Genomic DNA, 15,536 nt, shown 5'->3' with positions numbered 1-15,536 from the left:
TTTTCCTTGGTTGGCTAATTCTGATAATCCCCTACAGTTGTTTCCTCTCTTCTGAAATCTTAATCAATTGAAAACCAAACATGGAAAAAAAGCTAATTGTTACCGTCAGTGCTTTACTCACTTATGTTAATAATGCATTTAAACAACTTCCTGTGATACAACTGACTGCTTGTTCTCCATATTGATTTCCATTGGAAATGTCTTGTGGGGTCTTTGTGTGGTTAGCTCAGCCAGAGGTTTTCGCATAGATCTACTGCTCCATCATTACTGTCAGAGCATGTGATGGCATATGATGTGAATGGTGACAAATATAGGGTTTGTTTTCAGGCATATAAAAATGACTGCTTGTCAGACAGCAAGGTGTCTGGTCACTGGTAAAGCTCATGTTTTGGTCTAGAGGCACAGCAAACCTCAGTGCTCCAACTTAGGTTGCCATAGTAACATCATCTTGGTCCACCACTACCTGAAGACATCCTCATCACAATCCATGTTTGCCACAAACAGATTAGTGGGGGAACATGCTTTGTATGTAACAAGAGACGATGAGCCAGATGTATGTACGTCAGGAGGCGGATTGCAAAATGCAACTTGATGCGGCTGCAAGATGCATTCACAATGCGTATGACATTAACATTCAATTTATTAAGGCTGTGGCGCCTTGTGCAAGCTGCACCTGGAACTGCCTACGAAATGCCCTCTGTGTGTGGAGAAAATTGCTGTGTAGAAGCAGATGTGAAGTAGCATTTATAAACTGAAAATGGTCAAACTGAGAGAACTAAAATAGAAAAATACAGTATACTGTATATACACACACAAACACACACACACACACACACACACACACACACACACACACATATATATATATATATATATATATATATATATATATATATATATATATATATATATATATATATATATATATATATATATATATATATATATACTGTGGGGTGGATCTTAAGCATTCCTGAACAATTTCTTCAGCGTGAGAGGGTGCATTTTCCCTGCTTCCAACACATCAGCATGGAGACATAACTGTCCACATTCTATCTAATATACCCCTTGACAGGAGCAAATGTCATTGATTTTAATGCCATGACTTATTCTCTCTCGCTCTCTTATATACTTATACACACATTTACTCACACACATATATACTGTATGAGTTAGCCTTCCTTGAGGGTCAGACCAAGAGGTTTCAAATCTCAGGATGGGGTGGAGAATCGCCCCCTGTGTTTGAGAGAGGAGGTTCCTCATGACTGGATTTTCCCAAGAGCACTGTCCAGAAGGGAAATTAGGTTTTCAAGCCAGACTCAGGTGGGCCAATGAGGAGCCACCAGTAACAGGTGGGGGAGAGGGAGGCATCTGTTGAAATAGTGCGATGACATGCACTAAGAGTAAGACCTAAGGTGAGAAACCAGGGTCTGTCTACAAAAGCTTATGATGCGTAACCCTTGTGACTCTGAACAGGGTGTCTGTGGGGGTGAAAAACCCTACCCCTGATCCAGAGTCGAAATGCTCTCATGTGTAACAGACCAAAGGGAATAACTTTGGCTGTTACTACCATGGGCCAAGCACCCGCTGAGCCTTGGTGGCAGAGAGGCATTGGCTTAGTTAGATGTCCTTTACAGCAGAAAGAATGGAAAGCCCCACTAGCTGGAGACAGACATGAGAGGGAGAAAGCACACACTTACCCGGGTTGAGCCTGAGAACTCGGGAGCTCATGTAGGCAAGCATGGCATCTCAATGCTTGGCTGAAACATCCCTAAACTGAGCCAAGGTGAGCCAGTCATCTGGATAACTGAGTACATAGATAACCTGTGGTACAATGGTGGCAAAGCAGCCTCCAAGTACCTTGTGGGCATGAGCAGCTCTAAGACTAGAGCAAAAGGTAGAACGATTTGCCTCCTAAAGCGAACTTGGGGACTCTCCTGTGCTCTGGCCAGATGCCGATGTGAAAGTAAACCTGTCCTCGGATCTGATCAGATCAGGTTCAGAATTGACCCCCAAATCACTGGAGGTGGTGGGGTAGACAGCAGTCCTCTGGGTTTAGGATTGCTTTCTGGTCTGCCTGTTGGAGATGACCAACCCTAGGTCCTCACTTGCCCTGTGGACCTACCCCTAAGCTCTTGCTTGCCACCCAGATTTTACTCATATTTTATTAGATTTTTTACCGGTGAGTCCCTCACTGCAGGCCATGTAAGCCTTCACCATAAAGGCCAAACTGGCCTGAGAGGATTTCAGTCCGAGAGCAGGCTTTCTCCATGCAGTGGAGGGGAGAGATAGCTCTCAAGCATCACTTCAACTTTAAGCATCTCCGCATACACATGTCCATCTTTGCCCACAGTGGCTGAATAGGAAGCAGTGGCTGAGATGAACAAAAGGGCAGAATAAGCATTATTCCACCACCTCAGTACATCAGGGTCTGTGGAGGTCTTGGAAAAATGGGAGAGACCAGCGTTGAGTTCCCTCAAAACAAACTGCAGTATTTCTTCGTGAAGAATGTGCTATGCATAATGTTGCCACATCTTTCAATGCCCAATTTAACACATCCTAATTGGTACACATTTTATAATTAATTTAAAAGTGTTGTTTGCAGTGAAAAGGCACACACCTACCAATAGAATCCCAAGAAATACTCATGGCAAAAAAAATTTGTCTATTGCTAATTGCCCAAAGTTTTACCAACTTCTTTGCTCTGACATTTCAGATCTTCTCTCAGATGCTTTATGTCTGTAAGTTCTTTGGGTCATGTACAGTATTTGCATATGGCTAGATGCCGATTAACCCTATGTAGTAAAGTCATTACTACAAACATGATTTATTTGTGCAAATCTATAAATCTATGGTTTTTTTGGCAAGACCCTTTATTGACCACTGTTGCATAAGTGTTAACCATATTAAGGAATACTAATTGCTTTAGTAAATCTGGCTCTGAGTCATTTGGCTAGCTGACAATTAGGGAACTACTAATTTCACACTCTAGTGTGCTAGGGTTAATTCGTTAGCTGATGGCCCTCTGCAAACTGAAAAAGCCTGGGCCAATTGCTGATTTGGACTGTTGCTGTGGCCTGTGCCAGGAGTGAAGTGTAATGGAGATGTTTAGAGCATATCTTGCTGTGCTTACATTTCTTCATACACCGCTGCTAAAATAATAAGGGAGCGGGTTACCTTAGGACATCTCCTTCTGAGGCACACTCGCATTGTTATCATTGGCTTCTTCCAAGAAGGTCTCGTGTCTAAAAGATACAGCCTTTTCCCCTCAGCTCCACTCCACTGATTGCAAGATAAACTGCAGGAGACAATGCGAGCTTTGCTTGGGTCAAAGAAACTTACCTAAACTATAACAATATTTTAGCATTTATGCTTTATACATTTTAAAACTGTGCTTGTCCTAAAAAACTGTAGAAATTAAGAATAAGATCAGCAGAATATCATTTGTGTTTGATTAATTCTTAGACTGTTTTGCCTGGTAATGTTATGCAAAGTAAAATCGGCTTCAAAAGCTGTTAGAATTAATGCATCTCCTGTGATTTTACAGAGTACTGTCAGTTTTCTTCTGATGTAGATGTGCTTTCTGTGCTTCAGCGCTTTTAAAAATGACAAATTGAGTAGACACGGAGGAAGAGATGGCCTCAGTGGGACTACTAAACCATTTCATCTTCCCACTGTGGCTATGCTCTGAGAAGTATATTAGCTTGTAATCAGATTCTACCAGTTCATTAAACCTGTCTTGCTGCTTGTCTTTAGCTGTCGTGGCTGGGAGGTGGTTGCGTTTTTCACTTTTCTGTTTTTCAAGTGCCTCTTACAGTGAGGCTCGGGCCAGAGGGGATGGTGGTAAAACGACTGCAGCCTTTTGTTCCAACATAAAGATACCTAGGGCAGTTTTCCTAGAAGAGCAGTTTCTATAAGACAGTCTGTAGATTATTTTTGTCTCTGTATGTATTTATGCCTCTGTGTGTGTGTGTGTGTGTGTGTGTGTGTGTGTGTGTGTGTGTGTAGAGATGTAGCTGGTCACCTTGGCAATTCAGAGCTTTGTCTTATACAGTAAGTGAGATCAATGGACTAGTTTTCATGTGTAGCAGAAACTACCATTCAGGTTAAATATGCATCCCAATTCTTTGATATCATAGAGCATTTTATTAGTCGACTGTTTTTCCTAAGGTCTAATCCATATTCAGATGCTCTGATATAAGAAATCTAGAACAATGTTTATATTTGATACTGAGCATCCATGCAGCTTTCCAATAAGCCAACGATGTGGCAGCAGCACAATGCATATATAGATCAAGAGCATAATCTAATATTCACATCATACATCAGACTGAGGGGCATTGATCATGGCATGACTTTTGAATATTTAGGAACGAACTGGTCCTTAAATAGGCCATATACTGTAGGTCATAGCTTTAATTCTCGGCTACATGTCTATAAATATGTCTTTTTTTATTGTTTTTTTTTTTTATTTTTTAAATAATTAAATAACTTTTCATCAAACAAATGAATTAGTTATGAAGCAAAGCTAAAATATATTTTCTGTTCAGTATGAGTTTTCAGTTATCTATCAGATATCTATCAGATTTATTTATATCATTGTCATAATATCGACATCATTACAATGTTCAAAGTTTTTGAAAAGGTAAGCCACATGTTCAATTGCTCTACATTGATCGAGTCTAATTACTCAATTATCAGTCAGTGTCGATGATCCCATTATAGCACAGAACCATCTGTGTGCACCATTTTGACAGATGTGTAAGGAAAACTCCATCACACATGTGTTTTCTTACTACATGCTATAAAGCTGTTTACTAACCTTCATGCCATCATCAGACACTCCACTGTATTCATTGTTCCGGTTTAGTGTGAGCGGCAGTCCACTTAACTGAGGAAAGGCTGAGGAATAACATATGAGTGCTTAGTCATGGTAAACACAACTTACCCAAACCTCACCGCTCTCTCTCTCTCTCTCTCTCTCTCACACACACTCTCTATCTCTCTCTTTCTCTCTTTGTCCTCCTAGACGTCACCAATAACAGGATGTTAATGCTTGACGGAATGCCAGCAGTTCGAGTCAAAGCAGAGCCTCTGGAATCTGAGAGAGGGGTAAGGAAACTGTTTCTTTCTTATTTTATTTTATTTTTGTAATTTTTACAACACCCTACATCAGATTTTCTCTATGTTTATCTAGTGTACCACCCCACACCCGTATGCTTTGACACAAAAAACTCGCCTTTCTCACTGTGATAGCCTAATTACTCCCAGGCGTGGTACAAAAAAAGTTGGAGGTACATGTTTGGGGAGGGGACTGGCCCTGATGGCACTGATGGAGCTGTAGGATGGGGAGAGATTCACAGCTGAAGCAGGAATGCTCTGAGGGTTTCCAGTCAGGGCCTCTGCAGTCATGCTGGCCGTCTTGGCAAGAGACAGACACAGATGCACAGACACACTGCTGTCTTTCTCTCATTCTTCATTATTTATTTATTTTTGTATGTCATCACGTGTTTGTGTGTATGTGTGTGTGTGTGTGTGACTCTTTCTTTCTTCTACATGTCTATGAATATTAAACTGTGAAATGACCTACAAACCTGATCTATTTGTAGTCATTTCCAATCCCTGACAATGCTTGTGAATTTTTTTGTACAAAGATAAATCTTTCAATCGTACGCATTTCTTCCATAAGTAGTCCGTGAAGATTACAAACAAATCGTCTTGCACACAAAACTTTTCATCAGAGGAAGTAGTTCTGTCTGTGTGGTGGTTTACTTAACACACTGTTTAAGCACTAAATATCTGCTAGCTTTCTGACTGTGCACAAACAGTTATAGTGGAAAGAGTGCTACATACAGTAGACAGTGTCCTTTTAAAGGACATCACACCACAACAGGATCCCAACTTTCAGATGTGTTCTTCATCTGGGTGGAGACTTGCCAAGACCGAGCGAGAAATGGGAGTGAAAGCCTTCACCCCCACAGGCTAACATAAATAAGCTCCACCTCAGAAAACAAGCCTGAAATTATAGCACTACGCACTGAGACAGAAGGTAGGAGCTGGTAGGAGTGAGGAGGAGTGAATATGAAAGTGTGGGCTGACTGAGGTTTAGAAACACGCTGCTTTCTGCTGAAATGACATTCAAACATGGGAAGGAAATGTGACATGTGTGTTGATTTGGCATCCCCACAATCCTTTTGATTTAGAGCACTGTTCATTTGGCTGAAATTGAAAGTGAGTTATTTTAGGTTATGCTTAACAGGAGGTTCACGATCACTTTACTCAACCATGCAATAAAACAAACCAAAAACATCCCTTTTCCATAGTGGTTTCATGGTGGTGGCTTATAATGATCTATTCGCTAATCACAGTGACATTAAACCTCTGTAAATGCACAGGCCACAAATCATTTGTACTACTTTGTTTAATTAACTGTGCTTAATGCCATGTTTTGATTGGTTAACACATTTAAACAAATTTCTTTAGAGATGAACAAGCTAGGTGGATTATTATTCATTCCAGTGAGCTCAGACTTGCAGTTTAGCATTTTGTGTGTGTGTGTGGTGTGTGTGTGGGTGGGGGCAAGATGTGAAGGTGCTTTTCTGGAAGCTGTAATGACATACTATACACATACTGTATACACACACAAATGTAAAATCACACACTCAATCTTCTGGGTGATAATCTTATCTTGAGTGCATCCGCTATAGTTCAGTAGACTGGAGGGAGAGTTCAGCGAGGTAAAAATGCCTTTAACCTCGCCTGCCTTAGAACAGCCTGCCTGAACGTAGTGTAGTTGTTTTGCAGAAAAATATGCTTTTATTTTTTTTTTTATCTCAGCTCAAGAATACAAGAGGCTATTCAGTAATCCCATTTGCAACTAAAGTTGTGGTAAATTTTTATTTGTCAAGTTTAATAAACCTTTTAATTAGACACTGCTTCAAAACCCATGAAACTATAAATTTCTGACAATTTCTGCGAAACTGATTCAATTAAATAATAGGTAATAGTTCTCCTGAACTGAAACATGATTCTCTTTTGCATGTATCTCAGTCACATTTAAAGTTCTGGTTTCATTAGCATGTAATTAAATATGAAATAATCATCAAATAAAAAACTATAACATGATTGTCTTTGAGATACTAGCAACTCTGCTCGTAAGCATCATCCACATCAGTCTTTGCAGTCTCGCACAACGTCAATCACAGCATTTGTCTCTTAACCTGACATGTCACTGTGTGATGAAATAATCCCTGACTAATTCAGTGCTGTTTCTCTGTTAAACTAAACAGTATAAATAATGTCTGTGGATTGTGGAAAATATGCCAGCTAGTATTTAGACAGGTCACTAAGGAAACCATACTTATCTAGCAGAAAGATAGACTGACAGTTTTTTCAGCCATTCTTGTTTACAGTAGCTAGATTTAGCTAACTAGCTAACATTAACTGTAAAGTCAGAGTCTGTAGTCAAAACATTTCTATGTTGTTTTGGGAGATTATGTTCTGTGTTGTGAAGTAATGTGCTGCCACACAAATCTGATTCAGTTGTAGTACAAACAGGTTGTTTATATCCTTTAATGGGAACAACAAAATTCTAACCTTAATTCTTTTTACCAGTACACCATTGCACCGGTGGAATGAAAAATCAATTTATCTTTACTTTTCGATCAGTATAACAAATCAATTATTCTGCCCATGCCCAACATTCTAAGAAAAATAATTGTGTAAAAAACAGCAAATAATAACAACAAAAAAAAACCGAATACATGTAAATTGTTTTTTAAATTGATTTCTATTGTTTTGAAAAAGCTGGTGATCCCAGCTGGTGATCCCACAAATCTAAGTGAAGGGCTAGTCTTTGTTTTGAGAGTCGCACAAGCTTTTCTCTCTGTCTAATGAACTGAAACTTGTAATCCTGACCTTGTGGCAATGGGTTCCGACCTCTAGAAATGCCCTCTGACCTTAATAGACTAACTGCTGTGTTTTGAAATGCATGTCTACATTAAGAAACGACCACCATTTGTGATTCAAACAGAAATGCTGCTTTATTGGGCTAGTGATTAAAGGTTGGTAAGACTTCCTGTAGGCTTAAAACGATCAGGAAAATGTTGCATCGGCATGATTATCCACTACCATGTTCAGTCAGCTGCCATGGTGATTTTAGAACTTTCCCTCTGTGTTTAATGTTCTGCTCTGTCTTGATTAGCTGAGAGACCAAGAGCGCAGTCTTTATCCTGCGTCCTCGCTTCGCTTAACGCTCTCACTTCATGTTGACAGACTGCATTGTTCGTATTGTTCGTGTACTGTGGGGTTTCAACCTGCTGCCCTTTTACGGATTGTTAAAACTGATGGCTGGGAATAAAATCAGAAATGCTTGGGGTATGAATTCAGCAAATATCTTTAAAGGTTTGGAATGAAGATGCTTCTAAAAGAGTCAGGCTGCCTGAGCAGGTTTGTTATGTTTGGTTTAGCATTGGGAGTAAGTTCATGTGTGTGTGAGAGAAAGAGTACTGTATTGTATTGGAGGTGGTGGTCGTGGTGGTGGTGGTGGTGGTGGTGGTGGTGGTGGGGGGGTCTGCTCTGGCTGAGCCACTAGCACATAGCCCTTCCAAGGCACATGACAGTGCCAATGCGGGTCAGGAAATTGGGCCCATATGATGTTTTTGCAGTGGAGGAGAACAGATTTTAGAGGAGTTATTAGTGCAGCCAAGAAGGATGAGTCACAGGGATTGAGAGGAGAAGCAGAAGAGAGACACAACTGCAGCAAATGGCACTCATCCCAGGCCTGTGATGTCATATCTTAAACCTAAAAAATAGTATCACTGTGTGAGAGAGCTTATCTGGGTGAAAGTTTCTGTGTTGCAGTGTTTATATTCATATGCCTTGTTTATTGTTTTGAAGCGTACTGCACAACAGCTTGACCATGACTTTAATATGACTTTAAATATACTTACTTATGTCTCTGTCTCTCCTCCGTAGTCCCCTACAGTGCACAGCTATCCTGATATGGAGGGGGTGCCTCTTCTCCTGAGCAAAGTGAAGGCAGAGCCACCAGAGGACCTGCTCTCTTCTGAGCACTTTCACACTCAGACAGAACCTGTGGACCTGTCGATCAACAAGAATCGTTCCTCACCTCCTTTCTCCACCGCCTCGCCCATCATTTCTGCCTTCTCTCCATCCTGCTCCTCTTCATCTTCGTCATCATCCTCGCCTTCTGTCATTGCCTCCATCTCTTCAGGAAAGCCCTCCGTGTTGACTCCAGGGCCTCTGGTGGGCTCTCCCTCAGGCATTCGCGGTCAGTCATATTTACACATCATCCACCCAGTGCCGCCTTCCAGTCCCAGCAAACTTGCCAGGCAGGTGCAGCGCATCCCGGTGGTGGTGCAGTCACTGCCACTAATGTACACTACAGCGGTGCGCTCACCCTCCAACCATCTCAACTCTACCATCATGGTCCCTCTGCTGGATGACGCCAAGAGCCAAGGCAAAGGTAAGGGAGTGCTTGTCACTGTGTAAGTCATTTTGGCTCATACTGTATGAATAAGAAGGTCTGGAAAAGGTATCAAACAGCATAAAATATCTCTGATAATTATTCTATTTTATTTATATATCTGTTTTAACAATATATTTACAGACATCTAGATATAGACATCTGATGCAAGTTAGTGGTGAAAGTTGCAATGAAAAATTCCCAGAGGTGCCATGAGGAGGAAATACTGAGAGGAACCAGATTCAAAAGAGAACCCATTCTCTGTTGGGTGATGGCAGACAGACTGCTTTTAAATCATTACTCTGTTACAATGCTATACTATATAATCAAATAGTACTGAGTGAGGTGAAAGGATGATTAGTATGAAAATCATAGTCTTTATAATTACAGGAGTGGATCATAGGTCTCTATAGCTAAAGCACTTCATGAGGTTGAATATATTAGATTAAACATTAGTATTCTTTCCACTCTACTGTAGATCTCCTGAAAATACATAGGTATGAGCTTAATTGTTCTCAGCTGCTGTGCAGATCCTGATACGTTCTTTCTTTCTGGACCTGTCTCATCCATGACTTCGTTCTTTGTGCCTCAAAGAACCCACTTGAGATCAAAGATGAAAAGAAAAAAAAAGGATTTATAAGAAAATGTCAACAGCCTCTAACTCAAGTACAGACCCTTACCTGCACTCTATGGTGATGTGGGGGTCTTCGGGCTCTAGTGTTTTTGGTGAGCTGGGAGGGGATTTTGAAGATAAAAGTCTCCTACGTGTGACATTTGTCCTGAATTTTGGCCCCCAGTTCAGGTAACAGAGACCAGGCTTGGCCCTGCACCACCCTTGCTAATCAAAAACAGGCAAAAACAGGCTCAGTCCAGGCTTTCCCCCAAACACCCAAGATCTCACTGGCTGTTTTATTGGCCTGAATGTTAAAGCAAGCCAGTTGAAGGGAAGGACTGGCCCAAACTCACCAGGCTCTGGGTGTTGCCTTTGAGCACAGATCAGCCCTGGACAGGCACAGGGGGCTGTGTCTTAGTAACCAGTTGTTTATCTGGGACTGGTGTTGGCCCCAGTGGACTGGGCATGGCCAGACACAGCTTGCGGGGAGGAAGGAGAGGAAAAACAAAGTTTGCATAATCGGGTGGGACGGATATTGAAGGTGGGTGGCTGTTTGAGCAGCATGGACTCCACCCAGGGAGCTTTACTGAAGCACAGAGGAAATGGAGTCAGGCTTGGGTGGAGTCAGCTGAGTGGTGGTCCATGATATGGCTGTGAGATAGCACAAGTTTGGGGCACTTCCAGCCAAAATTACAAAGCATGCACACACTGTACACAAACACACACACACACACACACACACACACATTGTGCATGCACTCGTGCACACACTCACACATACACAGTCACACATACACACACACACACACACACACACACACACACACACACACACACACACACACACACACAGGTTGGCTATCATTTTAAAAGGAATTTTGTGCCCTTGTCTACAGCTCGGTCTCTGGTGAGGTTACCATGGAAACAGGCTTAGGCTGGAAACAACAGCAGAAAGAAATCCTGGGGTTTGCTTCACTACCTCTCATGAACTCTGCTTTTGTCGCTGCCTTTATATGGACATTTTCCGAAAGATACTGACCAACAGTCTAGGTAAATTGGATGGCTTACTGCAGAGCCATTGTAAAGATCAATGTGGGCTCTGAATGTGTGTGGCCACTATCTTGAGCTTTTTCTAGTCAGAGTAGAGTAAGTGGCCCAGGCTCTTGTAATAAATTCGAAGAATCTGCAATGAGTGGAGTTGTCAGAAGTTCTGCTGACTGTTTGTGGCACTTTAGCGAGTGCTGTTCTCTCCAAGCTACTGAGATACTGTAGGTGAACTTTCTTGCAGCATAGGTGAGAAGACACACTGCCTCATAAATCTCTGAGGGGCCAAGAACCTGGTTCACATAGTGCAGATACAGAGTAACAATATGATTGTAACATCACATATAGTTTGATGTAATATGTGTTTTATTTGCTCAGAGCTCAGGCTGGGTTGGGTAGATTTTTAACTCAGCATGGGTGGAGTAGTGTACGATAGTGTGTAAATGGATTCGGCTGACAGTGTGACTCTGCCCAGGAAGCTGATATAAAGAGATATACTGTACAACTGGTGACATAAAAAGAAAAAAAAAGAAAAAAGACAGAAATCAATATTCGAGGTTTTTAATGACAGTAATGGCTTTGTGTAATGGCTTTGTGAGTATAATACAATGCTGTAATTATAAAAAAAAAAATATGAAGGAAGAAATAAAAAAAAAAACACAATAGTGTATGATGTAAAACAAGAATTGGGATCATATAGCCTTGCATTCTGTTAAAAAAAATAATGTTCTTATCATGAATCTTACCACTGACTTAGTCTACATTAAGTAGGATTAGCTCTAACTTTACTGAAAGACAACAAGATGTTCAAAATCTCTTTGAACATCAGGGCCTTGATACTATAGACTTTACATTAAATACACAAACTGCTTTATGTAAAATTTCTTTTTTTTATATTATAAAACAGATTAGTAACATTTCAAATTGGAAACAAAAGTATGATCCATCACTATAAACATCGATAACATGTCACAATATAGATTGTATTAGTGACTATCAAGAAATCAGGCCTGACCAAATGAATTTAGCAAAATGAATATAATATAAAAATAATATGTATCAGGGTTCTCTGGAGCTGGTCTGTTAAAACAGTCAAATGTTTGATGCTTAATCTTGGGAAAGATAAAACACTTAAATGATTTCCTTATGTAATATTACTCTTGGTGTTGTTACATTGCATATAACTCTTGAGATGAATTTAATAAAATGTTTAAAATATTGAAGTTGATAGTCTGAAAACTATTGCATAATGTTATATTGGCTCATGCTCTGTCACAACACAAAAAATAAACCTGCAGTGTAAAAAGATAACAGTCAATGACAGCTCCACAATTTATATCAAGTAACTCTAGACAAGTCTATAACGACTGAAGAGGAGACACGTGTGATAACTGATTAGAATGTTACATTACTTTTCATTAGCATGAATTTTGTATTCTGTGCTCTAGGATGGATAGATAGATAGATAGATAGATAGATAGATAGATAGATAGATAGATAGATAGATAGATAGATAGACAGTTTTTACATTTTGGTCAATAAGTGTAAAATTAATATGTGATTATAGCACACAAATGAGAGCTTATATACTCTAATAATAAGGTGTTATATAGGATATAAGAGAATACTTAGCCAGTGATATTCATGTGTCATTTTGGCCAGCAGCAGTTATTTTATCCCCCAACATTTTGTTGTGCAAACATAATCGGATATGTTAGCAACCCACAATTACAAATCCTTGAAAAAATGTTCACACCTGAATTATGTAATGAGTTATATGGGCTTAGAGTTTGGCTCATTAATCGTTAATTTATCTATTTGTTTCTACGTAATATATGTAGGAGTAAAGTGGCATAGAGTTTAGCATGTTTTCCTAGCACTTCTTGGGGTGTGATGTTTGATTCCCAACTCTGTGTATGGAGTTTACCTGTTTTCCCTGGGCATCAGGGGTTCTCTGGTTTCCTCCCCAGTCCAAAGACATGCATTATAGGCTGACTGATATCTCTAAATTGTCCGTAGCTTGTGAATGGGTGTGTGATTGTGCTCTGTGGTGGACTGGTCCACTGGGATAATCCTCTGGTTCCTCATGACCCTGTGTTGTTAGACAGATAGATGAAAAAACAAGTTTTGCATAAATGTTTATTGACTGAACTGCCCTTCATCTACCATTCCACTGTAAAACATGATAGCCTGAGGTTATGTGAACTTATTTCTTCTCTTTATTTTTCTCTAATCCAGAAATTTTTGGATATTGAACTCAAAAAATAAACTAATAAAATGAATACATTTTCTTTACTTGAGATTGAGCAAAGTTTATTTTCAGGTTGAGTTCCTTCATGTTTTTAAGGCAGCATGTAAACATATGTTTCTAAGTTTAACCATCTTGAAAATATCTTACAGTGTATATGTGGTTATTTCATTTCGTTTCTTTTTCATTTTTTAAAAGTTAAGTGTGTGCATGCACACCCTGTGCATTGGCCTATCTAAGTCATGCCAGCCAGATCCTTACCCCACACTCCAATTTCTACAGTATACAGTATATTACATGCTGGATTATTACCATTACAGCAAATTGTGCATAATGTTAACCGATGGCAGTGACACTTTTGGCCTTTAATGAGCAAGAGTCTTACAACTTGTACAGAGTGTAACTGTGTGTAAATGTACATTGCCATTGCAACTAACTTGTCCTTTACCTCACTCGGCAGCACAATCAGACCTAAACGGCTTGTCACCGAGACAAATCCGAAGTGACAGTGATGATGACGACCTGCCAAATGTAACATTGGACAGCGTCAATGAAACAGGATCCACAGCGCTGTCTATAGCACGAGCAGTGCAGGAGTGAGTACAGTTTCTATACACACTACATATCCAGCCTCTTACTCTGACTAATGTTGAGTGTGTTGAAAAGAGAAAAAAAAAACTTTATGAGTTATGAGTGGGAGTGTAGGCATATTGTAGCTGAGTACTCATGATGCACACAAATGATGCAAACCATAGTCGAATGCTATTTTCTTCCCTCATTCAATGCCATTTTACCTGCATAGATTGAAAAGGGTCTAAATGTTGGTTGTTAAAGTGGGTTGTGGAGTACTTCAGCAACAGAATATCTGTCATGAAGCTGTCCTGGTGTCTCAGATATGTGAAGGCATCTCTCATTAGACTCAATGCCCTGGTCTTAGCCAGGCTTTTGTCTTGTCATCTCTTATAAACTCAACTACTCCCTGGCCAGACTCATGCAAGTGACCAGCAGTGCTCTTGTTATTTAGGAAAAGTGCTTGGAAAGTATTCCAGGATTCTGCTCTGTGTCACAGACTCCTGAAACAGCTCAGAGTAAATGTTTCCCTTCTCTGGGAGTGTGCCATAGATGTGGGACTTTGCCTTGGCTGGCATGCAAGAGCCAAGGTTTAACCAGGGTTTTTAAAAACGTGCTGTTTGACTGAGGTGCTTTTGGGTGTTTACAGAAGTGAGGAAGGGTGGGGAGGGAGAGAGCGAGAGTGTGTGTGTGTGTGTGTGTGTGTGTGTGTGAGAGAGAGAGAGAGAGAGAGGGAGGGAATGAGAGCAGCTGAATTCACTCTAGCTTATAAAATGAGATTATTCCACAGTGGTGCTGAATTCTCAAATCAGATTGCTCAGAAGTTGATTAATTAAATCATTTATAACAGCATAGCTCTGACATTGTCTGCTGTAATTCAAATCACAGGTTGATTCAATTCACTCAATTCACTCTTTCTAATATATTAATGCTTCAATAGTAACAAATCAGTCAAATGGACTTGTATGGTGTATTCCAAACATTAATCCAGTCCAATAATAACTGTGTTGTTTTTAACAAAGAGAAACCTTTTATTGTTGAATTGGGGAAGCACGTGTGTTGATATGGTACACATTTTCTGGTAGAAAATGCTGATTTAACAGTGGACTTGTGGTGGTCATTGTTTTACATGGCTGAGGTCTTGCCCAGTCCTTACTAATAACACACTTACAGAAAGTACAGAATGAGGCTGCATTCTGCTGACTGGTGCTAAAATACATGATCACGTTTCCCCAGTTCTGGCCTCTCTTTACTGGCTCCCTGTCCATTTTACAATTCAGTTTCAGATCCTGTTGATTATTTTTAAGGCTCTCAAAGGGCAGGGCCTATATTATATCTCAGACTTTATCTGTTTGCATTCAGCTTCTAGGTATGAAATGTTTTCTCATTATCTTGACATAAGAAAAGTATTTTTGTCTTGATAACCAATTAATTTATCATGATCTCTGACAAGAACTTATTCTAGGGGCACTAAAAGCGCAGAAAAGCAGCATCATAGATGATCAGGGTCTCATGTGATTGACAACTTCCACACAATTGTCCGACACATAAGAGGGAGGGCCGTGATGTCTACA

At 40.2% G+C, this 15,536-nt stretch overlaps 1 protein-coding gene across 4 annotated transcripts in view; it reads left to right on the top strand.

Annotated features, from left to right (window-relative positions):
- Positions 1-15,536, top strand: part of klf12b (Kruppel like factor 12b) — a 37,457-nt gene that overhangs the window by 11,499 nt on the left and 10,422 nt on the right. For 3 of the 4 annotated variants that reach the window (XR_009648954.1, XM_060876116.1, XM_060876114.1), the window contains exons 2-4: positions 5,030-5,112; positions 8,977-9,487; positions 13,853-13,988. Coding sequence is in view for 3 of the 4 variants with exons in the window: in XM_060876116.1 (XP_060732099.1) it covers positions 5,047-5,112; positions 8,977-9,487; positions 13,853-13,988 (713 nt within the window). In the remaining variant the exon portion in view is untranslated. Of the gene's footprint in view, positions 1-4,008; positions 4,054-5,029; positions 5,113-8,976; positions 9,488-13,852; positions 13,989-15,536 lie in introns of all 4 variants that reach the window. The other variant, XM_060876115.1, reaches the window with a different exon arrangement.

This window comes from Tachysurus vachellii, chromosome 8 (genome assembly GCF_030014155.1).
Source record: "Tachysurus vachellii isolate PV-2020 chromosome 8, HZAU_Pvac_v1, whole genome shotgun sequence".
Taxonomy (NCBI): Eukaryota; Metazoa; Chordata; class Actinopteri; order Siluriformes; family Bagridae; genus Tachysurus; species Tachysurus vachellii.
The sequence above is the reverse complement of the archived record's forward strand: the minus strand, read 5'-3'. Positions and strand labels throughout refer to the sequence as shown.